Source organism: Myotis brandtii, unplaced genomic scaffold (genome assembly GCF_000412655.1).
Source record: "Myotis brandtii unplaced genomic scaffold, ASM41265v1 scaffold304, whole genome shotgun sequence".
In the NCBI taxonomy this organism is placed as follows: domain Eukaryota; kingdom Metazoa; phylum Chordata; class Mammalia; order Chiroptera; family Vespertilionidae; genus Myotis; species Myotis brandtii.
Window position 1 is genome coordinate 955,565 of NW_005361607.1, and position 25,713 is coordinate 981,277.

A 25,713-nucleotide genomic window follows, 5' to 3' on the forward strand; every position below is an offset into this window, starting at 1 on the left:
CTCTTCCACAAAATACCATGTGCGGGCGCGCATGTACAGTGCGATTGAAACTTCGTGGCCCATGCACAGAAGTCGGTATTTTGTGGAAGAGCCACACTCAAGGCGCCAAAGAGCTGCATGTGGCTCGCGAGCTGCAGTTTGCCGACCACTGGCCTAGCACAACTGAGTTGCTCCTCATTTGCCCAACTTCCTTGCTTTCTCAAATCACTGAATTCTCATGCCACAGTGCCTTTGCACATGCTGTTCCCTCTGACCAAAATGAGGTTCCCTTCACTTGTCCACTTGGAAGGCAGGTCAGCCCAGTGACTAAGGGTGCAGTGCTGAAATCAGAGTGTGTAGGTTACAGTCCTGCCTCCTTGTGAAGATTCAACTACATAATCCTTGTTAACACGTTTTGTACCACATTGGCAATTTCTTTAATGGCAAGGAAGGCTATATGTTAGATACATGAAGCACAGATGTTAGCGATAATTATCAGTGACCGCTTCCACCTTAGGTCACACCTGACCATGCTATGCCTACATGTTCCTATCCTCTGACCTGTCTACTTTAAGCCTCTCAGAGGTAACCCTTTCCTCAGCACCAGCCACAGTCACTTCGCTCTCACCACCTATCATGTCCTGTTTTGGCTGGCTGTTGGTCTCTGTCACTGCTAGACTGTCAGCTCCTGCAAGGCCAGGCCTGTGTCTGAAGTTACACCAACACTGTCCCTGGTGCCAGGTGGACACACGGCACACACTCAGCAGGTAGGAGCAGGGAAGCACATGCGAGGAGAGAGCGCCGCAACTATGGTCTTACCTTTGTGACAATGCAGCACGCGGCCCAGATGTCCTCGGAGGACTGCTCGTGATGGTTGAACTGAGGCTCCCACTTGTTAATCGCCTGATCCGCAAAAGCCAAAAGGGTGCCCCTCTGGTCCACCAGAGCCGCACGGACGCTGCCTGTTCCGACATCCACACCCACATAGTAGCGCCCCGGTTCCTGATCTCCACCAGGCATGGCGTTCCCTCGGCCTATGGGGGTCAAAGGCAAAACCACATGAAGACCAAGCGGTTCTGCAAAGTCAGACACAAGACTTCTGGAAAGTGGAAATGAAAGGGGTGCAGCTAACGAACTGGTGGTCTTCTACTACTTATTCACCCCCAAAAATGTTGAGTGATAACAGTACGGTAACAGGCATGAGCTAGGTGGTGAGTGAACAAGACAGGCATCACCACAGACACGAAATTTCCATGCTTCGGAGGGGGTCAGACATGAAACATTTATGAACTGTATGATTATTTAAGCAAAGTCATGATATCAAGTGAAAAGTGCTATAAAGGTAAGTAAAGGATTATAGGAGAATTGAGAATATGGAGGTAACAGATATGCATTTACTAGTGAACCATGGAGCGAAGTCGTGCGAGACCCAGTACTCCGCCACTTCCCCCCTACCCCCGTGCCATGGGACCGCCCCAAGTCCCAGAGTCCCGCCCCACATGGCCAGAAAGCCGAAGAATGGCCCCAAGTCCTGGAGTGCCATCCCAATGCCCTGCCTCAGGACTGCACAGAGCAGCTGTCAGCCCTGCCCCCACTGTGCGCGCCACCATCTTGTGATGGTGTTATGGCATGATGGTCAATTTGCATATTACCTCTTTATTATACAGGATTCTTACTGAATTTGTCAAAATAAGGACAGTGGCCATGATACTGAATAGGAACTTCATCTACACAGTCCATCAGTCATTTAAATAATTATCTGAGCATCTACTATGTGCCAAGCACTGTGAAAAGCACAAACCTCCCCTCTACTACACACTAGGATTCTCCAAGGTGATTATATTTTAAATGTGTGTTTTTTTATTGATTTCAGAGAGAAGAAGGAAGAGGGAGAGAGAGATAGAAACATCAATGATGGGAAAGAATCACTGATTGGCTGTCTCCTGCACACCCCCTACTGGAGATCGAGCCCACAATCCTGGCATGTGCCCTAACCGTAATTGAACCTCCTGGTCAATGCTCAACCACTGAGCCACACTGGCTGGGCCAAGATGAGTCTATTTAAATCTCTATGTTACAGGTGATCAAGGTGAGGCTCCAAGAGGTACATAACTTTTCTCTTAATGCTAAGACCACATGCTTAAGAAGAATAAATATACATTATTATGACCATGCACATTATCCTGATGGGGAAATAGGTCTCTGAGAAGTTAAGGAATGTAGCCAGCATCCCTCAGGGGCAGCCCGGACCCGCAGCCCAGGTCTGTGAGCTCCTGAGTCTCCGCTCTTTCCTGTGTTTCTAATAGCTGGCAGTACAGGTTTGGAGAAGAGGCAAACCTCCTGCGGCCCCGTAATGAAGAGACTGGGAATTGGAAAGCAGCCTCGCAGAAGACAGGATCAGGAATCTGTCAGATAATCTGTTTTCCTTACAGACCCCTTGAGAGTTACAAGGCAATCTGACAGGAGGACACTCCGGAATGCCTTCGCTTTCATTGCCCCTCCAAATCCCTTTGGTCAGATCAGCCCACAGGACAGAAATCTCAGAGAAGCTTTCATGGTCCATATTTGGCTTTCAAAGAACTGGAACAAGCCCACCCCACTCCCTGCCCCAGGACAGCCACGCTGGTTAACATGCTACAGCTCCCAGGTGAGCTCGGGGCGGTCCTAGCACCCAGAGTCCCATTTCAACAAGGGCAGCAGCGGTCTGTGCCCCTTCCCCTTCAAAAAGGTAACGCTTCCTGGCAACGTCACGCTGGGGGACACTAAAACGAAGCCAGCCAGCAGATGTGTGGTTACTGCTTCCTGGATATTTATTCCAGACAAAAACAGCTTCATTAAAAGCGACTGCTTCTGACTTCATCGCAGTGATTTCCCAGCGGTGCCTGCCCCCGCTGGCTGGCTGGCTGGCAGGTGGAGAGGAAAATGGGGAAGCTGTAGTAAGAACATTTGCTACCTTCATCGGAGCCTCAGAGAACAACTCTCAGGCTCCAGCCCACTGCTTCCTCACCTTCTCTCCCTCACAACCCTCCAGGAGCCCCAAAGGACCAGCAGCACCAGTGTTCACACCATACATTCCTCCATTCATTCAACAGTGATATCGTTTCTTCAAGCCATGTCTCAGAAAATTTAAATGAAACAGGTCAAAGCAGAGCTGCTCAGTTTGAAGCAGAGATCACCAGGGCCCCATCCCCCTCCTTCCCTCAGGACTCCGGAAGGTTGGCAACCTTTGGCTTAGGGCTGATACACAGCCCAAGGCCCACCACATCACATCTCAGGCTTCCAGGAGCTTCTCTCTGCCTGCTGTCCAGCTGTGTCCAACCCTGTCCTGCCCGTTCTCACACCCAACTCAAGACATCCCAAAACTCCTCGTAGGTTCCCAAGTGCAACCCACTGCTGCCTGACTACCCATCACTTCAGACCTGCTCGTCCCTAATTCTTTCCTACTTCTGTCTGGTGACCACGGACCTACACTTTAAGATCCCGCTCCATCATCACCTCTTCAGGGAAGACCGCCTTGCTTTTCTCTGTCCCTTGGAGCCACCAGGGCACTGTGTCCCTACTTTCTGTGGAGACTTATCAACTCAGAATTGTGACTTTTTTTATTTCTCTGTCCATCTCCCTTAGTGGCCTGAACCTGAAAAGGGGAACTATTGATTTCCATATCGCCAGCTCCTAGCACAGTGTCTGGTACATAATCCGTTCCCAATAAACATTTTCTGAATGAATGACTAAATTAGTGAATCAATAGAAGACAAGGATGAATAAATTCATGTTTTAATACAGTTTGCATTCCTGAATTGTATTGAAATGCAGTAGTGTTTTGTCTTGACTCTAATCCCCATGTGCTTCATTCATCCAATTACAAATATTTATTGGATGTTTATAGCTACATTTTATTAATTCCTGAACACTCATTTTTTTCCACATTTATCTTCTGCAAAATCAGAGTGAATCTGATGATCAATGGCATCATACAATTAATTGGTAGCATTTTTTCTTTTTTAGTGGTAAAAGAAATAATGATGCCTCTTGCAATGAATGATATCAGAGATTTGAAGAAATCGGACTGTGTCAGGCACCCTGCTCAGAACTCATGATACAATGATGGACACAATAGGACAGTGCCCCAGTTCAGAGCTTCCTCAGCGTCTTTATCTTCGAAAAGGACGAAGGCTGGCCAAGCTAGCTGGCCCACCTCCCCACTGCTCTCACACACGCATCTTACTTCACTTGGGCTTCCTTCTCTTAGCTTCCCACAGCCTCCACTGTGAAAGGCCCTGGGGTGCTGCTCCCTAACACTGATCTTAGCATATCAACACCTCTCTGCCCTTGGCTAGAACATTCCAAAGACTACTCTGAGCACTTCAGGGAGAAACAAGGAATCAACAGAAAATGAAGCATCGATACAAACATTCTTGCTGACACAGACCTGGTTAGCCACCATCCAGATGTGTCTTCACTCTTGCCAACCCCAAACACAAGCAAGATCCCGCCCAGGGGGGTGGCCCACGTCCTCACGCCTGGGCTCCTCCTCCCTTTGACTCTCTCTTCCTCTGCAGGGAGTACACCATCTTACCACCCACCATCCAGACAGCCTGGTTTATTTCCAGTAAAATCCAAGGAGGCGAATTCCATCTCTTTGCTAAACAGGAAAGAGAAAGAGCCCACCCTTCAGGGGAGCCCTCACCTCGCCTGGTTCATTAACCAGTTCACTCCACTGCTGCTGGGATCAGGGCTGTCCCCTTAGCCCAGTGCCTGGCACAGCAGGAACCCAACAAGTCACTGTGTGACTCAGTGGATACCTTTAACACCTGTCCTTAAAGAAATAATCAAAGGTGCCCTGTTAACTGTGGGTCTGATGCTGTGCTAAGCGGCTTGTTTACATCACTACTTTTTTTTTTTAACTATTCTAAAACTGGAATTTATTTTGAAAATATTCTACAAAAAAATCAAACAATTCCATAAAACAAATTTTAAAAAAAGTACTTACAACAATATTAAGACAACTAATTTACTGGGGCGATTTTCCTCAGGATCTTGTAAATCATAAAATATATATTCCATGGTAACATTTTTGAGATATTTCTATGACCATGGTTGGCACCTACTAATATCTGCCATGGAAATCCTCCAAAATTCATCTTGTTTGCATTGAGGACTTATTGAACTCACTCACATACTGAACTGAATGTGAACTCTCTCCTAATGCCTCCCCTTCAAAGAAAAATCATGGGATTTTCAGAAATTGCCTGTGGAACACCTTATTGCAATTTTCACAGGGGAGTTGAACACACTGTCCTCAATACACTTTCAGTGACATATATATGAATATATACAGAGATCCCAAGTCTGACACCCAGTTTTGTGGGTTTTTTTAATGCATTCCCCCTTTACTCTGACACTAACCCCTGAACATAATCAGATAAGGAAAGTGAGTCGTGGACAGGGAAAGTAACTTACTCCAGTATGTCATGTAACTAGTAAGTAACAGAGTTGACAGCGATCAATTCCCTCTGGCTCCACAGTCCCTACCGTTTTCTCAGGATGCTACCCCGCCTGATACCCCTTCATTTATCAAATGGCCAACAGCTCTGCTGGGATCCTGCCTACTTTGTCTCAGATAGGCCAACTCAGAACTCGGCTGTCCACCTTCAGAGACTGACCCCTCCCCACGCCACGCTGCCTCTCTCTGGCAAACCATCATTTCTAGACCGTATTGCCAAGGATCAGTCAGGAAGAGTCAAACCCACAGGAACAAGGGCTCCTACCTTCCCAGCATGGCTTGCTCACACCTCCCGGTGCATGTTTTTCTAAGAAATAGATCCTAATTAAATATTTCGGGTTCACCACGTTTTCCATTATTATAGTTTTAAGTGATCTCTGTTGATTGTTTCCAGACCTGGACCCTGAAAGCAGGGAGGCAGAGAGGTTCAAGCCTTTGGGCAGCTTCCCTGAAACTCAACCCTGGGAGTTACACAAACTCTGCCAAAGGGTTTTCCTTGCCTTCCCACTCACTCTGTGCCCTTTGTTCCTGGGTCATAAGACCCATCTGCCGGGTGTCCTGGACTCCAAACTGTATCCCAGTGCCTCTGGGGCTCAAAAGATAAAGTCACTGCAAGATGGAAAACATTATTCCCTTTTCTAAATGTTTTTAAAGGATTAGGGCCCTGCTGTGTGTCTGGCACTTTCACACGTGTGAACCTCTTCTGAGTAAAACCCAATCACGTTGGTGAATCTGTGCCCATTTGACACCTCAGTGGAATGGGGAAATGTGCCCCAAGCCACACAAGCAGTAAATAGCAGCACCCATATTCGAACCCTAGTCTCTTAGGGTAAGTCTTAGGGCTCTTTCCACAACACGAACCTAAAGTTAAAAACCAAGTCCTTTGATCACTTCTCCAACAAATGCAGCAACAACTAGCACGTAGTAAGCTCTGCTCTGCAAATCACCCATGTGATTTCATGCCATCTTTCTAACAACCATGTGAGATAAGCACCATGAGCCCATTCTCCAGTAAAGGAGACTGAGGTTCTCCGCAATAAAGCTGTTGAAGGTCACTGAGCACGGAAGCAGAGGAACTGGGATTGGAGGTTGAGTCGGTGAGGCTCCAAAGCGCAATTTATGAATGGTTCCATCTCATTCTTTTTAGGCAAAGATGAATATTCTAAAAAGAAAAGCTGATGGGGATATGGAGAGAGTGGTCAGGCAGAGAGCAATAAGGACATGGATGGTGGAGGCCAAGAGAAAGAAAAATACTGGAGAGAAATTCAAGCTGCGCTGCCCACAAGTCCTGAGCCATCCCTAACTTCTCAGCCCACACGATGCTTCAAAGGGCAGCAACGCCTCCTGTCCAAGTCCCCAGCGTAAACTGGACTGATTTCTAGCCCCTATTCATCATCAAAAGATGGTTCTTACGATAAATATTTATACGGTTCATTAAGTAAGAGCCTGTATAAATATTATTAGAAACGTGCACAGGAAACCACAGACCTCACGGCTGATTCTTCAACCAATGTGCAAGCTGCTCAAATGCAGTGTGAAAAAAGGAGAGAAAGACCTGGACATGGAGGCTATTCTTTGCAAAACTATTTCAGCAATTCTAAGAAGGGGGGTCAACGCTGCAAATACTGCGTTGAAAACCAATCATTGAGAGGTTGGTCCCTTATTTTTTTTTCTCCTTCTTTCCCCCTAATAGTAATAATACTGTTTCCAAAGACAACAAACTTCTGGAGGTGAGGAGCTTACCTTCAGTCCTATTTCTTAAAAGAGCCACTCCTCCAGGATAAATGTGGTGGCTGTGTCCACAGACACAGTGTCCCAGGGATCTGGGAGGGAGCTCAATATCTATCCTCTTTCAACTTTGATCTTTAGACTTTGCTGGGAGCTCCTGTACAGGAGTCCTGCATGATTTATTTAGTTAGTTATATTACGATGGGGGCTGGTAAATTTGGGAAGAAAAAGATAAGCAATAATGGGCTTGTCCCCTTCAGTCTTCTTAACATAAAGAACTCAATACCACTTTAAACAAACCTCATATGCTCTAAGATGATGAGAAAGTTCACAGTGGTGGGAAAGTGCTCATATGGCAATAGTAACTGGCTCTCTCATTGGCTTTATCAACAATACACATGGAAGAAAAAGTGCAGATTGCTGACAGGTGCTTTTTCTCTTAAAGTGAAAGGCTACCATCTCCTAGTGTTCTCTGAAAGATTAACTGAGATTATGTAACTAAGGTGCCTAGCACAGTGCCTGATGTATGTATGGTACATGCTCAATAAATGGTAGTAATTATTGGGACTACTATTTTGTGCCAATCTTGCTGCCCAACACCAAATCACTTCTAGATGCCTGAAATCTTTTAATATGTATTATCTATACATACATGTTTGCAACATATCTAACAGCTCAAATTCCAACAAATATTAAGTGCGCCTGGACACTAGGAAGAGGGAGCTGAAAAAAATACTTATTGATTTTTATGAATTGACAATGTAAGAATTTTATTTTTGAAATACAAATGGTGCCAAAACCGGTTTGGCTCAGTGGATAGAGCGTCGGCCTGCAGACTGAAAGGTCCCAGGTTCGATTCCGGTCAAGGGCATGTACCTGGGTTGCGGGCACATCCCCAGTAGGAGATGTGCAGGAGGCGGCTGATCGATGTTTCTCTCTCATCGATGTTTCTAACTCTCTATCTCTCTTCCTTCCTCTCTGTAAAAAATCAATAAAATATATTAAAAAAAAAAAGAAATACAAATGGTGATGCCTCGAGTTTATGCACCTAAACATAATGCACCTTGTAAGACTGCAGCAATGGCTTCATGTTAATCCTAATCCCAGCCATAATCCTAGCCATACTCCTGGGGTCAAACATCCTATTCCAATTTCAACTTTGTCCACAGAATGCAGACACAGATGCACCAATTTACAGTTTCCATCACCTTTCCAACCACTCAATCAGTATTTTTCAGTATGTTGAGGATCTTGATGCTCTCAACTGAGCCCACTTTTAATATATATTTATTGATTTCAGAGAGGAAGGGAAAGGGAGAGAGAGATTGAAACGTCAATGATGTGAGAAAATCATTGAATGGCTGCCTCCTGCACGCCCCACACTGGGGATCGAGCATGTAACCCGGGCATGTGCCCTGACTGGGAATCGAACCGTGACCTCCTGGTTCATAGGTTAATGCTCAACCACTGAGCCTCGGTGCCCGGCTGAGTCCATTTTTAAAGACAAACAAGGCGATTGAAGAAGGGGAATAGTGCGAAATCAGACAAAAGAAAGACTGGCTGTACTTTCTTATTCAAAGTTGGATTTCAAAAGGCAGAGAAGCCAGCACTCACCCAACCCCCTTGCCTGCCTCACAATATGACAGCCACAAGGATCAAAACAGAGCCAGTCCTGCCCGGCCGGTGTAGCTCAGTGGTTGAACATCAGCCCAGGAACCATGAGGTCATTGGTTCGGTTTCCAGTCAGGGCACATGCCCAGGTTGTGGGCTCAAGCCCTGGTAGGGCGAATGCAGGAGGCAGCAGAGTGATCAGAGACTCAATATTTAAAAAGGTGTAACATGGCCAAGGCCTGGGCCCCATTATTACAAAACAAAACAAAAAAAAGACCATTCCTGGATAGTGACCAAAAATGGCCACCCTCCAAGAAAGAGCCACACCAGCGATGGAACAACAGTTGACACCAAGAAAATACAAAATCTAGCCGTGCTGAGGCCAAATGCACAGTGCAGGCCCTAAAGAAACCGTGGGTGGGAGATCTGACTCCTCAAATAACGACCCAAACTCCAACAGCAGACAGCACCTGAGAGCAAAGAAAGCTTTGAATCTCCTAAGTCCTCTTCTAGAAAACCCTGCTTACTCTCCCCTTTCCAACCCCTATGGTAAAAAAACACAAGCCTCCTCACTTGTTAGACTGCCTTCCAAGCTCTCTATGCTGCCACGCTGAGGTAGCCTCTTTGCACAGAAAGGCAAAAGGGAACCCACGGGTACAAGGTATGTGCCATTGCTCCCATTACAGGTGAGGACACAAATCCTGAGAGGGTCAACACCCAGTGATGGCCACAAAGCCCAGAGGAAGGAGGCCTGAGTCCCAGCACGACTCCTGCTACTACCCCGCAGTGGCCTGGATTTCCACACTAACAAGCTGCCTTCATGGTGGACACACTCAGAAGACCCTTCCATGTCTGCTTATCCTGGGAAGCCTGCTCAAGTCACTCAGTGATTGGAAATGCCTTCTCCACACTCTGATTAATAAACACCCCTATGGCACTATAAATGCTACGGTAGGAAGCACTGGTACCAACTGAGACTGTTCTGTCCCCTGCTTCACTGTCCTCATAGGTAAGCACGGTGTAGTGTGATAGAGTAGAAGGGAAATTACTAGGTTGTATTAAATCAGGGGTGGGGAACACCTGGCCCATGGGCCTTATATCAGTTGGTCTGGCCCTGCCATGGCATTGGGGGTGAGTTAATTAAATGTTTGACCAAATAGAGCAGGCTAATTTGTAAGTTGATAATTTTGTATGGCCCACAAATGATGTTATAAATATCCAAATGGCCCTTTGGCAGGGAAAAAAAAAAGTTTCCCACCTCTATTTTTTTAAAAATAAAAAGCCTCGAAGGACTCTCTGTCCATGGAGAGTTCCAGAAGCAATATCAGCAAACCTCTCCTCTGTGTAAAGCACCATGCCCCTCCCCTGGGACGCTCTCCCTCCTTGACCGAGGACCCCATTTCCACAGGCACATGTGTGGAGGGGAGAAGAAAGATGGAGAGTAAGCCCAGGACCCCCTGTGCGAAGCCGTCTATCTCTGACAAACCCTGAGTCCACTAAAAGCCAGATTTGAACCCGATGGTCACTCTCCTGCCAGGACTCTGGGAACAGGAAGATGGCAGAGCAGACACAAAGAGGGCGAGGGCTGGTGGCCTGCTTCTAAGTGCAAAGTCAGTATATTTTAACCCCAATATGCCAATTACACAGCTAAGCCCACAGCAGGGAAAATTATAAGCAGTGATTTATTATTACATGGACTCTTCTTTTTGAAACATGAGTCCCTCACCTCTCTTTGAATTCTGAAGTATTTAAATATACGGGATGGGGCAAAAGAGGTTTACAGGTGTGAGAACCTGAAAGTTTATTTTATTTTATTTTTTTTAAGAAAAAAACCTTTCATAGTTTTCATTTTTTAAAAAATATATTTTATTGATTTGTTACAGAGGAAGGGAAAGGGATAGAGAGTTAGAAACATCGATCAGCTGCCTCCTGCACACCCCCTACTGGGGATGTGCCCACAACCAAGGTACATGCCCTTGACCGAAATCGAACCCGGGACCCTTCAGTCCGCAGGATGACGCTCTATCCACTGAGCCAAATCGGTTAGGGCTGAAACAGTTTATTTTTGTATTACTATTTATGAATGATTATATTATTTTCCAAATGATGACTGCAAGCCTACTTTTGCCCCACTCTGCATGTGTATTGTCTCTCCCTCTGTCACTTTCTTCTCCAAGGGGCTGCTGTTGATTTGCTGATCCAGTTAACTATGAAATGATTTTCTACAGACCTAACCAGACCTTCAAAGCAATGCCGTTATCATTAGCATATTGGCCAGCATCCACAGCTGTTCCCAGAAAGCCACTCAAATTAAAAGAACTGAAAAACCACCGACCTTAATGACTGCTGTCAGGAAGGGCTCAGGGCAGTATTAGGAAGAGCAACAGAATCCATTCCCCACACAGAAACCCCTTCCCAGAGACGACGCCCCGCCAGACGATGGCTGAGGTCTTTGGCCTATTCTCGTGTTTACCTGTTTACGAAGCATGGCCCAGTGGCTTTAAGACCCAAGGTTATTTGAAGATTAAACATTGGACTTGGAGAACTGGACAGTCTGCCATGCCACACACAGAGACACGCTGTCAAAATTACCAAGAGCTACAGTCTAGGCTTAGCCACCACCAATGATGCTTCTGCCAAAGATCTTTATTTGGCCCACAAGGACCTCAAAGCTCTGGCCCTGCCTGCCTCTCTAACCTTCCCTCCCTCCCCTCCATCCCTGCCCCCCTGTTCCCATTACCCCTTTGTCTCCCTCCCTGATTGCAACCCCTGATACTGCAACCCTTCAAAAGTATTAGCAACCTGTCAGAGGTTTGGTACCTTTCATACTGTTTGTTCCCTCTTCCTATGAGGCAAAGAACAAAAACTTGCAGTTCACAGAAAAAATAAATGCGATGAATACATATGAACCTTTCCCCTCACCAATAAGGTAGGAAATACAAATCAAAACAATACTGAGATACAATTTTACAACAAACTGGCAAAAATTAATTTTTTTTTATAATACCCACTCTGGCAAGAGTGTGAGGAAATAGTGTCATACACTTTTAGTGGGATAGTAATTGGATGAATCTTCTTTAGAACAATTTGTCAATATCTGCCCATTTTCAAAATCTACCCTTTTACCCAACAGTTTCACTTCTAAGAATTTATTAGTCGTCTCACCTAAAAAAATATATACAAAAAGGTCCATTATGACATTTAAAAAAAAAAAAGGCAAGAGCATACTCACAAACACCCTGGAAACAATTTAAATGTTTATTAATAGGGGACATAAGCAGCTGTTAAAAACAAGAAGGAGCTAAAGAAAAATACTGATTATGTTAGGTAAAAGCAAGTTTGCAGTTGTATTATTTTTTAAAGAGGATAGAGTATCAGTGGTTCTCAAAGGGTGGACTCTAGGCAGAACAGCCTCAGCATCACAAGGGAACAAGGAACATGTCAGACATGCAAATCCTCAGGCTCCACTCAGATCTATTGATTCAGAAACTCTGGGAGTTCCCTGTGCTCAGAGACCTGTAAAGAAGCCTCCAGGGGATCCTGATAAATACCAAAGCTTGGGAATCCCTGCATTGTACTAGTATAGAGACCCACATTTCCGGAGGAATATACAAATACCTGCTCACAAAGAAAAGTATGCAACCCGGCCAGAATAGCTCAGTGGTTGAGCATCGACCTATGAACCAGGAGGTCATGGTTCAATTCCTGGTCTGGGTACATGGCCGGGTTGTGGACTCGATCGATCCCCTGTGTGGGGTGTGCAGGAGGCAGCTGATAATGATTCTCTCTCATCAATGGTATTTCTATCTCTTTCTCCCTTCCTCTCTGAAATCAATAAAAATATATTTTTTTTAAAAAGTAATGTAGTGGAAGTGAGAGGGCAATTTTTAACTTCCCTTCTCGGTGCTATTGGAATTTTTGCAATGAGCAGCTATTACTGTTAAAAGAAAGCTCTTCCTTGTAATGAGTTAAACTCTGCTTTGTATGGCTCCAGCCAATAGTCCTCATTTTTATCCCATGGGACAATCTAAACCATCTAATCCCTTCTAGGTTAGCAACCTCCTACTGGGTCTTCTCTCCTCTATGCTGTATATTTTCAGTTCCTGTAACTGTTGTTCCTCCAAGCCATGGCTTTGCCTGAAACAACAAGATAGGGAGAGGGATAAGGGGCACTTGATACATTTAACAAGAATGATCTTCAGACACCCATGTTTCCACATGACATTGTGTGGAGATTAGGTACGTTGGATGAACAGCACAGGGTAAGCACACAGTAGGTCTTCTTTACCTTCCTGAAGGCCCTTTGGATGCAACATATGCTGGGACAAACCAATGGCCCACACAGCCCAATATGCAATCCCTACACTAACATCAGAATAATCTGTTCAGGAGAAAAGGGAAAGGGAGCTAGGGTGTCTTCACCAACTGTCTCTAAAGGGGGACTTTGTGGTCACCCTGCTCCTATACCCTACTCTTCCCTTAGTAGATCATTAGAAATTAGTGTTACCTGTGTTTACTCAATATGTATTTTCACATGAACCCAAATGTTTCTCAAACGTACTTGTATTTGGAGCCAACCCTCATCTTGGATGAATAAATTTCTCATGAGCATTTACTCTGTGCCAGGCATAGTACGAGTGACTTGGTATATGGCCTTGCTAATTCTCTGAACAACCATGCAGTGGCCACCACTACAGATGGGATAACCAAGGTGTGCAATCAGGTCACAAGCCCAACCTCACAGAGCCAGCGGAAAGCAGATTGGAACTCCAATCCTATGCTCTTTCCACTATGTCACACGATAACCATGAAACATGTCAACAACAGCCTCATTTGGCCACAAAATTCTATAATCCAAGAGTTTGGTAAATTACATTTAACTTAATCTGTCTACATTATTGTTGATTTTACAGAATTTGTCTTCTCAACTTTCATTCTCCATATCCAATCAGTTACTGAATCCTTTCTTTTTTCTTTTTTTGTTAATATGTTTTTATTGATTTCAGAAAGGGAAAGGGAGGAGAGAGAGAGAATCATTGATCAGCTGCCTCCTGCATGACCCCTAATGGGGATGGAGCCCACAACCCAGGCATGTACCCTGACGGGGAGTCAAACCATAACCTCCTAGTTCATGGGATGATGCTCAACCACTGAGTCACACTAGCTGGGCTCCTTTCTTTTAAAAATCAATCAATAAATAAATATTTTTATTGATTTTAGAGAGAAAGGAGGGGGAAAGGAGAGAGAAACATGGATTGGCTTTTTCCTGCATGCCCCCTACTGGGAATTGAGCCTGTAATCTAAGCATGTGTTCTGACTGGGACTCAAACCGGCAACCTTTCCAATCAACTGAACCACACCAGCCAGGGCCTGAGTCCTTTCTTAATATCTCCACCCCACGGCCAGTGCAGCAGAATTCAAGCTACCTGCTCTCAACCCTGCAACAGATTTCAGTGTAGCTCAGCCCCAAATCCAGATGGCCAAGGGACTGGTAATACACTTAGCCTGAATGATTTCTACTTGATTCCCCCACTCTCCCTAAAGCCGCCCCACACATAAATCATTGTAAATGTACCTCCTGTATGAACTCTGCTTCATTTGTCATTCAAGTTGATAAAAACTTCCTAAACAATTTAAGATGATGAAGGGGGGGAAGGGGTACAAGACCTCCAGGGGAAAACATGATGAGTGTGGGAAGGAAATCTCATCATGTCTCCCTCCCATGTCAAACCTCCCCAAACACCTACTATTCCTTCTCTCCCATCTGAGTGATTGGCACCACCAGCCACGCTGATCCTGTAGCCAGAAATCGAGAGGTTCTCACTGACTCCTTGCACAGGTTATTCTCCCTCCCCCACCAAATACATATCCACGCCCAATCCTTCTCTGATGCTCTGTGTCCTGTGGACCACAGTCCGGATCTCCAAGGCTCTCTAATCCTCTGTCTACTAGTTGGGTTTGGCCAATGGCGAGCATTAGCAGAAGCCTCAAAGCAGGAAGGAGAGTAAGGCCGGGACCCCTTCCTCTGGAGTGGCCTGGAACTAGCTGTACCTCTTGAACTAAGGTAACAGATCCTCTCAAGGAGGCCTTCTTCACATCACTTCTCCTTTTCAGTTGCTAACCGTTCCTCCTCCCCTTGCCCCACTAGAGGGATATAACAAACCTGCCGTGATTAGCCACAGGGATTCGGGCTGCCCTCATCTTTCTAAGTGGTTCCTCGATAGAAAAATATCCTAAGATGAGGGTATTTTATGTGTCCTTCTGATATACCTCCTACACTGTGCTCTTTCTAGTCTTCAAGTGGCAAAAGAGGTCCCCATTATTACTGGTGCCTCGTGACCTCAAAATCCCTTCCTCCCATCCTCAGGTAGTCCTTTCTTTCCATTTTCTTTAACAATTCCAGTTGAAGACTTCTACTTCCAGCCAAGAACGAGTAACAGTAACCATACTGACCCTCCCACCCAGAACAACTTAAAAAACAAACCCAAATAGGAAACAGAGGTTCTCAGGATACTGGAAATCAGGCAACAAAGCAGAGGGATTCTGGAGAGATTCGGGAGGAGGAAAAAGAGGAGGTATTCTGAAAATTGTTCAAGTTTAATGCCTGGGGCCCAAGCTAAGCCCCGCAGTATCCCTGAGTTGAGGAGACAGAGTTAGGAATCTGTAGACAACAAGGAGGCTAGAGTACTTGAGGGAGGGTGGGAGAGAGAGAGAGAGATAGGTGTACAAAGGGAGAAGTCTGGCCATCTGCAAAGGGTACTCCTCGAGTATTACCAAGAGTACCAATCACTGTATGCATGTGAGGGATCTATCTGAGCCAGAAACACCCGACAGGATTAGAGTGAACAGTGAACGGACTTCACACACCCATGAATACTGCCTCTGCGAAAGAACCAGACTGAAAAACCTCAATTCCCAGGGCACTGGGTAGAGTATGCAGAAGGTTTCACTCAGTAGTGAAGAAGATATAGCTCTGGTCCCACCTAACAAAGCTTAAAGCAAGAATCAAAAGGATCAAATTGTTTCTAAATAACTTATACATGCCCCAGAACAAAGCTCAAGTGCACTTATAGAAATACAAAATACCTAACAAGGCAAAAAACACAATGTCTGATCTTCAATTAGAAATTGCAAAGAAGCAAGAAAATGAGGAAAATCAATGGACACTGGCCTAGAACTGACACATTTGTTAGAATTAAAAGGCATAGCTATTAAAAATCATAACCGGATTTCATATGTTCAAAAACCTAGAGGAAAGATTGAGCTTAAAAGTTCAGACATAGAATATATATAAAAAAACTCAAGTTGAAATTCTAGAAATGAAAACTGGAATAGCTGAGATGAAAAATTGACTTTATGGGATTAGACAATACAGAAGAAAATATCAGTGACATTCAAGACATAGTAATACAAACTATCCAAAATGTAATGAAGAAAGAAGATTTAAAAAGTAAATAATCAGAGAACCCTGGATGGCAGGGCTCAGTTGATTGGGTGACATTACATGCACCTAAAGGTTGTTAGTTCGATTCCCACTCAGGGGGATGTGTAGGAAGCAGCGATTGATGTTGTGCTCTTACATTGATGTTTCTCTTTCTCTCTCTCTCTCTCCCTTCCTCTCTATTAAAAAACAAAACAAAACAACAACAACAATAAAAACATTTAAAAATAAATAAATAAATAAATAGAGTATTGGTGATCTGTGGAAAAACTTCAAGTAGCCTAATACATGTGAAATGGGAAGCTCTGAAGAAAAGAGCAAGAGTGTCATGAGAAGTATTTGAAGACATAACGGGCACAAATTTCCCAGATTTACTATAAACCTACAGATTCAAGAGTATCAGTGAATCTCAAGCACAAGAAATACATATAAAACTAAACCAAACCAACAAACATCATAACCAAATTGTTCAAAAGCAATGATCACGAGCAAATCTTAAAAGCAGCTGGGGGAGAGGCAGGGAGAGGGACGTTATTCACAAAAGAAAAAAAAAAAGTAAAATAATGCAAGCTCGGAGACAGTAGAGCTAAGATCTTTGAGATACTGAAAGAAAAATACCTTGTATCTAGAATTCTTTACCACGTGGAAAAAAATATTTCAAAACTGAAGCTAAAATAAAGATTTTCCCAGACAAAAGGTTAAAAAGTCCATCAGGAGCAGAACTGCATTATAAGAAGCAGCAAGAGAAATGATATTGCATGGAAATCTAAAAAATGTAATGAAGAGACAAGGGTAACATTGTGGGTACATGAAAGAATTTTTAAAAATTATGTGAATGTCTTAAAAAGATAACTGACTTGCCCTAGCCCTCTTGGCTCAGTGGATGGAGCCTCGGCCTGTGGACTGAAGGGTCTTGGGGTTGATTCCAATCAAGGGCATATGCCTGGGTTTCGGGCTCGATCCCCAGTAGGGGGGGCGTGCAGGAGGCAGCCGATCAATGATTCTCTCTCATCATTGATGTTTCTATCTCTCCCTCTCCCTTCCTCTCTGAAATCAATAAAAATATTTTAAAAAAAGATAACTGACTGGTTAAAACTAAACTAACCATGTATTACGACGTTTAAACATATATAAAAGTGAAATGGGCAACGTACAGCAACAGTAATACAAAGGCTAGAAGGGAAGAACTATAAATCTATATTGTATGGTTCTTATATGAAACCTTTATAGGAAGCAGTATTATTCCACTTGAAAGTAGGCTGATAAATTAAAGATGTATAATATAAACCATGAAGCAACCACTAAAATTATACCCCCCAAAATTATAATTGCCCTGGACGGGTATCTCAGTTGGTTGGAGTGTTGTCCTGTACACTAAAAGGTGGCAGGTTCGATTCCCAGTCAGGGCACATACCTAGGTTTCGGCTGGTCAGGGTGTGTATGAGAGGCAACAGATCAATGTTTCCCTCTCACATTGATGTTTCTCTCTCTCTCTCTCTCTCTCTCTCTCTCTCTCTCTCTCTCTCTTCCTTCCTTTTTCTTGAAAATCAATAAAAACATATCCTCAAGTGAGCATCTTTAAAAAGTTATACTTAATTAACCAATAAGGAAGAAAAAAATTATAAAAAAGTAATTACTCCCAAAGAAGGCAGAAAAAGGAAAAGAGACCAAAGAACAGAAGGGACAAATACAGAAAGAAAAAGAAGAAGAAAAGCAAAATGTTATACTCAAACCAAACCATATGAATAGTTACATTCAATATGGTCTAAGCACCCTAATGAAAAGGCAGGAAGTGTCAGGTGTCGCTTTGTTATCCAATCTAACTATATGCTGCCTACAAGAAACCCACTTTAAATATAAGAACACAAATAGGTTAAAACGTAAAAGGAAGAAAAAGATATAGCATAAAACAGCAATCAAAAGGCAACTGGAGCAGTTATATCATTATCACACTAAGTACATTTTAGAGCACAACTATTACCAGGAAAAATGACTAAGTAGATTTCAGAGCAAATATATTATCAGAAATTGAAATAATAAAGGGGATGATTCACCAAGACAACCAAACAATCGTAAATATTAATGTACCTAATAACAGTACATCAGAATACATAAAACAAAAGCTGGTAGAACTTCAAGGAGAAATGCATATATCTACAATGATCATGAGATTTCAATTCCCCTCTCTCAATAACTGATAGAGTAAGTAGATAGAAAATCAGCAAGGTTATAATATACAGTAGCAGTCAATAAAGTTGACCTTATACACACTCTATCCAACAAGAGAATACACATCCTTTTCAAATGCATTTGGAACATTTATTGAGACAGACCATATTCTAAGCCAAAAAAAAAAGTCTCAAAAAGTTAAAAGGATTTAAGTCATACAAAGTACATCCTGTAACCACATGAAATTAAATTATAAATCAATTAATAGAAAGATATGTAATATATAATAATAGAAAGTCCTTAAATATTTGGAAACTGAATAACAAATTTCTATATAAGCCATGGATCAAAAAAAAAAGGAAAGAAGAAAGAAAAAGTTTTTAAGTAAATAAATAAAAAAAAAAACAGCAGAAGTTGTAGGATTAGCCCTAGCCGGTTTGGCTCACTGGATAGAGCATCAGCCTGTGGACTGAAGGATCTCAGGTTGGATTCTGGTCAAGGGCACATGCCCAGGTTGTGGACTCAATCCCTAGTAGGAAGCGGGCAGGAAGCAGCTGATCAATGATTCTCCCTCTTCATTGATGTTTCTATCTCTCTTCTCCCTCTTCTTTCCTCTCTGAAATCAATAAAAACATATATTTTTTTAAAAAAAAGAAGTTGTAGGATTAAGCTGAAGCAGTACTTGGAAATGTACAATATTAAATGCCTATATTAGGAAAGAAGTCACAAACACATGGCCTCATCTTCCACCTTAAGAAATTAAAAAGAGTAAAAGGAACCCAAAGTAAGCAGAAGAAAAGTAATCATAAATTTTAGAACAAAAACAAAAAAAAAAAGAGAGAGAGAAAATAAATGAAACCAAAAGCTGGTTCTTTAAGAAGATCAATAAAATTGATAAAATCTGGCCAGAATTATCAGGAAAATAAAGAGAAAAATCACAAATTACCAATATTAGAAATGAAGGAGATGAAATCACAACAGATTCTATAGATATTAAAATGATAATAGGGGACTATTGTGAGCAACTTAGATGATATGTACAAATACCTTAAACTACACAAACTATCCAATTTTATTCAAGAAGAAACAATGTCAATAGTCCCATATTATTTAAACAGTTGACTGTTCCCTCCCCACCAACAAAAAAACTCTAGGCCCAGATGGCTTCACTGGTGAATTCTATCAAACATTTAAGGAAGAATTAATATTAATTCTACACAAGTGCTTACAGAAAATTGAAGAGTAGGAAATGCTTCCTAACTCATTCTATGAGACCAGAATTAGCTAGATATAAAACTTAGGAAGACAATACAAGGAAAACTATAAATCAATATCCATTATTAACATAGATGCAAAAATTCTTAATATTTTACCAAGTAGAATCCAACAAAATATAATAAGGATGCCCTAGCCAGCGTGGCTCAGTGGTTGAGTGTCGACCTATGAACCAGGAGGTCATGGTTCCATTCCCGGTCAGGTCACATGCCCAGGTTACGGGCTCAATCTCCAGTAGGGGACATGCAGGAGACAGCCAATGAATGATCTCTCTCACCAATGATGTTCCTATCTCTCTCTCCCTCTTCCTTCCTCTCTGAAATCAATAATTTTTTTTTAAAGGATACTAGGTCCTAACCTAGTGGGATTTATCTCAGGAATACAAGTTCAGTTTAATATTTTTTTTAAAAAAATCAATGAATGTAATTCATCATATTAAGAATTTAAAAATGATCTCAATAGTTACAGAAAAAAGGAAATGACAAAAATACAACATCCATTCTTCATTTAAAAACAAATACCCAAAAAACAACACCTCTCAGAAAAGTAGGAATAGAATGAAACTTCCTAAACCTGATAAAGGGCTTCTACAAAGAATATACATCAAAGTTAATGATGAAAAAAACAACAACAAATGCTTCTAGCTAGGCCCTGGCCAGGTAGCTCAGTTGGTTAGAGCATCATCCCAGTACACCAAGGTTATGGGTACCATCCCTGTCAGAGCACATACAAGAATCAACCAGTGAATGCATAAATAAGTGGAACAACAAATCAATGCTCTCTCTAAAAGTCAATAATATATTTTTAAAAATTGCAATGCTTCTAGCCAGTGCACTATAGCAAGCCCCCCTCTCTCTATACCTTCTTCTCTCTCTAAAAATCAATAATATATTTTAAAAAATTGCAATGCTTCTAGCCAGTGCACTATAGCAAGAAAAAGAAATAAAAGGCATCCTCATTGAAAGGAAAAAGTAAAACTTTCTTTATTTACAGATAACATGATCACTTACACAGAAAATCTGATAGCATCTACAAAAAGCTATTAGAACTAATAAGTAGTTTAGCAAGATTGTAGGATACATGATCAATACACAAGCAGCAACAAGTACAAGTTGAAATTTTAAAAGACAATGTTATTTACAATAACATGAAAAATATGAAATACCTACAGATAATCTGACAAAGATGTGCAAGACCCATCTACTGAAAGCTACAAAACATTGCTGAACCTAAGACCTAAATAAGTCAATCTCCCCAAATTAATGTATAGATTTAATAAAAGCCCAATTAAAAGCTAAGCAGGCCTTTTTTTTGAAATTGACAAAATGACAACATTGTAAAATTAATGTGGAAATGTAACAGACCTGGAATGACCAAAACAAGTTAAAAAAAAAAAAAGTTGAAGGACTTACATTATGTGACTTTAATACTTATTACAAAACTATAGTTATCAAGATTACGTGGTATTGGCATCAAAATAGACAAAAAGATCTACAGAACAGAACAAAACAACCAGAAATAGGCCCACATATGGTAAACTGACTTTGATCAAATGTGCAAAGGCAATTTAATGGGAAAAGAATAAGCTTTTCAGCAAATGGTGCTGGATCAATTGATACCATACCCCTCTCCCCCCCAAAAAAGAAATAAACTTTGTTCCACATCTGGTGCTACAGATTAACTTTAATTAACTTAAAACGGATCATGGATTTAATGTAAAACCAAAAAACAATAAAGCTTCTTTAAAAAAATAGGAGAAAATACTTGAGACCTCAGGCTACGCATGATTTCTTAGATACAACACCTAAATCATCATCCATAAAAGAAAAACTGATAAAATAGACATCATCAAAATTACAAATTGATAAACTAGACTTTATCAAAATTAAGAACTCTGCTTTTCAAAAGACAGTTAAGAAAATAAAGACTCAGATGTGATAGAGAACTTGTAATGAGAATCTATACTAATAAAAGGGTAATATGCTAATTAATGCAGACGCCTTCCGGACATCCTTCCAGACAAAGCCGCAGTGGCTGCGAGGGCAGAGGCTCAGGCCGGCAGTGGCAGCAGGAGCGGGGTAATGGGCGCAGTGCCTTCCCCTGATCCACCAGGTTGCCTCCCGCAAAGGGAGGCCAGACTGCGGCTTAGGCCAGGGGCTGAGGCAGAGGTGGTTAGGGGAGATCAGGCGGGCAGGGGGGCAAGGTAGGGGTGATCAGGCCAGCAGGGGGGCAAGGTAGGGGCGATCAGGCCGGCAGGCAGAGGCAGTTAGGGGTGATCAGGCAGGCAGGAAGAGGGGTTAGAAGCGATCAGACAGGCAGGCGAATGGTTAGGAGCCAGCGGTCCTGGATTGTGAGAGGGATGTCCCAGATTGGAGAGGGTGCAGGCCGGGCTGAGGGACTCCCCTCCCCCACCGTATACGAATTTCATGCATCGGGCCTCTAGTATATTATAAAAACCTCTCAAAACTCAATAAGAAAACAGCCCATTAAAAAAACAAATAGAAAAAAATTTAATAAACACTTTACCCAAGAAGATACATGAAATACAGACAGTCCTTGGGTTACGTCGGACTCAACGTATGTCGTTTCCTGGTTATGTCACCATCTCCCATTTATTTATATATAAAAAAAGTTCCGTCATTTTGACGTATGTACATATGTGCTTTATGTTTTTTATTATTTATTTACCACAAGTAAAGGTCAGGAATTGTTATCTTTCTTTTAAATTTTTTTTACTGTTTTACTTCATTACTGCTGCGTATGTGCTCCATGTGAGTGAAGTAGGTGCTTAAGTAGGTGGGTTCCAACTTATGGCGAAATCTCGTTACGTCGAGTGGTAGGAACGGATCTCCGAAGTAACCTGAGGACCTACTGTATATGGGCTGCACATAAGAAGCTTGAAATTATTAGTCATTAGGAAAATACACATTAAAACCACATGACAGGATTCCACATTCCAATGGCTAAAATTTGAAAGTGACCAAACAGAGTGTGGGAGAAACTGGGAATTTCACACACTGCTGAGGGGAATGTAAAATGGCATGATCACTTTGAAATACACGTGGTGTTTCTTAAAAAGTTAAACATACACCTCCCATGAGAACTAGCTATTCCACATCTTGGTATTTAACCAAGAGAAATGAAATCATATGTCTGTGTATACAAATATTCATAGCAGCTTTATTTGTAGTAGCCAAAAGGCAGCAAATAATCCAAATATTGATCAGCAGGTAAATGGATAAACAAAGTATCCTATATAATAAAGAGCTAATATGCTAATTAGACTGAACAGCTGAACAACCTTCTGGACGACCTTCTAGATCTAGACGAAGCTAGGGCTGTGAGGGCCACCTAAGGCTGTGAGGGGCTGCGAGGGAACAAGCCCCTTGCACGAATTCCGTGCATCGGGCCTCTAGTAGTATAATTATACAATGGAACACTATTCAGCAGAAAAAGGAATGAACCATGTATGCACATATAACATGGACGAATCTCAAGATGAGGATTAAGTAAAAGTCACCACACAAGAAAAGATATATATTGTATGACCCTACAGATAAAGTCCTAAAAAATCTTAAATAATCTAAGGTGACAGAAACTAGTTCATTGATTGCTTTGGTAGAAGGGTGATTCTAGGGAGGAAGGGGTTACCAAGGGGCATTAGAAATCTTTGGGAGTATTAGAAATATTCTTTATCTTGATTGTGATGGATATATACTTATATCAAATTTTCCCAGATTAGACACTTGAAGTATGTAGTTCACTGTATGTCAAGTAGATCTCAACAAAGCTGCTCAAAAATACCCAGTTAAGAATGCCTTCTCTTCCCCATGGCACCTTGACTAATACATTCTTTCTTCATCCCCTACATTCAATCAGTAATTAATTCCTAACCATTCTATTCTCCTAATCTCTCTCCAGTTTCACAACTATTACCCCAACCCTTTCTCACCTGTATTATAATAGCCTTCCTCCAGTCTTCACCCTGCAGGCAGAATTAAATTTCTAAAACAGGGGAAACACATTTTAAATTCTCTTACCATGACTCACTGGACCCTCCCTGTTCTGGCCTGCCACCCATCCCAGCCCCAGCCTCCTTTCTGGTGATTTCTCACCTCACCCTTTCCTGATGAGCCATACTGATCAACCATGTGCCAGGTTTACCTAGTTTTGCACATGCTGTTCCCAAATCAAAGATAATCCCTTCCCCTTTGTCTTTCTCCAGCCCACTCATACCGAGGCTTTGTAACTCAGCTCAGTTATCATCTCCTCTTGGAAGTTTTCCTAAACCCCATATTGGGCCATGTGCCCTCTGGCAACCCCTGAGCATCTTCGGCATACCTTGCCACAGCACTAACCTCACTATCATATAATCTCCCCCATCAGACCAGACAGCAGCAGACTGGAGAAAGCAGAGACCGCATCTTATTCTCTCTACCACGTTGCCAGGCCCACACCTGCCACAAGATTAGTGAACAAATGAATGAACTGAGGCACTGGTTTGGATGGCCTCATCTTACACTACCTGGGTTGATTCTATATCCCACCTTATAAAAAAGATGGGCAGGTGAGAGGTGAAATGACCTCTATAATACATTCTGGTAAGATAACTATATCAAATCCCCTGGGAAGGCGGGGGATCATCTCACTCTGGCTGGGAGTTTAAAGACAAGATTCACCACCTGAAATTGTTTTCAAAACCAGCTGGTAATTGACTATGATTTGAACTAAGTGAAAGGTTAGGGAAAGGGAACCAGATTCCCGGAAAAGACAAGGCCCACAGCAAAGATTAACATAACCTGGAAGAAGGCCCAGTCTCCTCCTAATAAACTTAACGCCGGCCCTCAGCCCCCCAATCAATCTCCAGGCCCTTCTCAACCTCTGTGGTCTGTTTCCCCCAGTCATTCTTAATAACAGGAGGTCCACCTCAGCTGGTCCCTCCCAGAGTCAGGCCAGTGGCCACCAGGTCAAGAGCCAAGCAGAGGCCCTCATTACCAGGAGACTCCCAGAGACCAGGAGGAAGTCATAAGGCTGAAAAACCCAGCTGACAACTTCAAAAGTAAAAAATCAGGTTACACATGTGGCCGCTTATGGGAAATGAGGAAAAGCCAGCAAAACAAAGCAAAAGCAAAACTCTACCATAACAGCCACATTCTAAGAGAGGATAAGCAATTCAAGAGATAGTGGCTTCCTCACCCCTGAACTCCTATTTTAAAAATTAAACAAATGATTATGGCTCTTCCATTTCTTGGTACTGATTGCCACTTTAATTTAGGGACGAAATGGGTTAAGACAAGAGAAGTGCTTCCGTGGAAAATAGCCAATGATTAAGGAAATCCATACGTTTGCATCTTGTAATGATTAGTCCCAGGACTTACCTACCCAGGATGACTGTAACCAAACAGCACTACTACTATACCATCTAAACTGCACCTCCAAGGTTATCAACAGCTGCTGATAGCGTTTCAAGTTACAAGCAGCACTGGCCTTAAAATCCCTTAGGTAGCCAGATTGGAATTCAAAGGCTCAAATATGCCTGAGGAAATGGTCCTAAAACGCGGGATGGGACGGAGGGGGTGGAGGGGAGAGAAGTGAACATGGTCAACTGGACAGTGATGGCAGAGGACCTCGGGTTCCAGACATCTCATGGGCAGCTCTGGGGATGCAGTAAAAGCCGACCCTCCCGTTGAGTGGCCGGACGCCTCACCCAGGAGCGGACACGGGGGACCCAACAACGTCTTGGGAGCCAAGGCCCGGCTGGAATGAGACTTCTGCAGCCGGGGGAAGAAAAGGAAGAGGAGGTGGCGACCGCACCACAAGGGAGGGAGGCGTCGGCCGGATGCGCTCTCCGATTGGATAACGTGCGCGCTGCGCGTCTGCAACAGGCCCTGGTGCACACGTGGGCCTGAGGGAGGGTCACTTACTTGTCCAATCTGATATCACGGATTAGCAGGCTGGACCCTGCAGGTGGCCCGGCGGGGCCGCACGGCGACCGGACTGGGCGGTC

The 25,713-nt window shown here is 42.9% G+C and overlaps 1 protein-coding gene across 6 annotated transcripts in view; it reads right to left on the bottom strand.

The window, feature by feature from the left end:
- Positions 1–25,707, bottom strand: part of FGGY (FGGY carbohydrate kinase domain containing) — a 412,417-nt gene extending 386,710 nt beyond the window's left edge. For 2 of the 6 annotated variants that reach the window (XM_005869840.2, XM_014542558.1), the window contains exons 1-2: positions 25,334–25,484; positions 799–1,013 (exon numbers count right to left, since the gene is read on the bottom strand). In XM_005869840.2, coding sequence (XP_005869902.1) covers positions 799–1,013; positions 25,334–25,349 — 231 coding nt within the window. In that variant the 5' untranslated portion in view covers positions 25,350–25,484. Of the gene's footprint in view, positions 1–798; positions 1,014–7,225; positions 7,321–25,084; positions 25,206–25,333; positions 25,537–25,630 lie in introns of those variants that run through there. The other 4 variants (XM_014542556.1, XM_014542559.1, XM_014542560.1 and 1 more) reach the window with 4 other exon arrangements.
- Between the last annotated feature and the right edge of the window lie 6 nt (positions 25,708–25,713).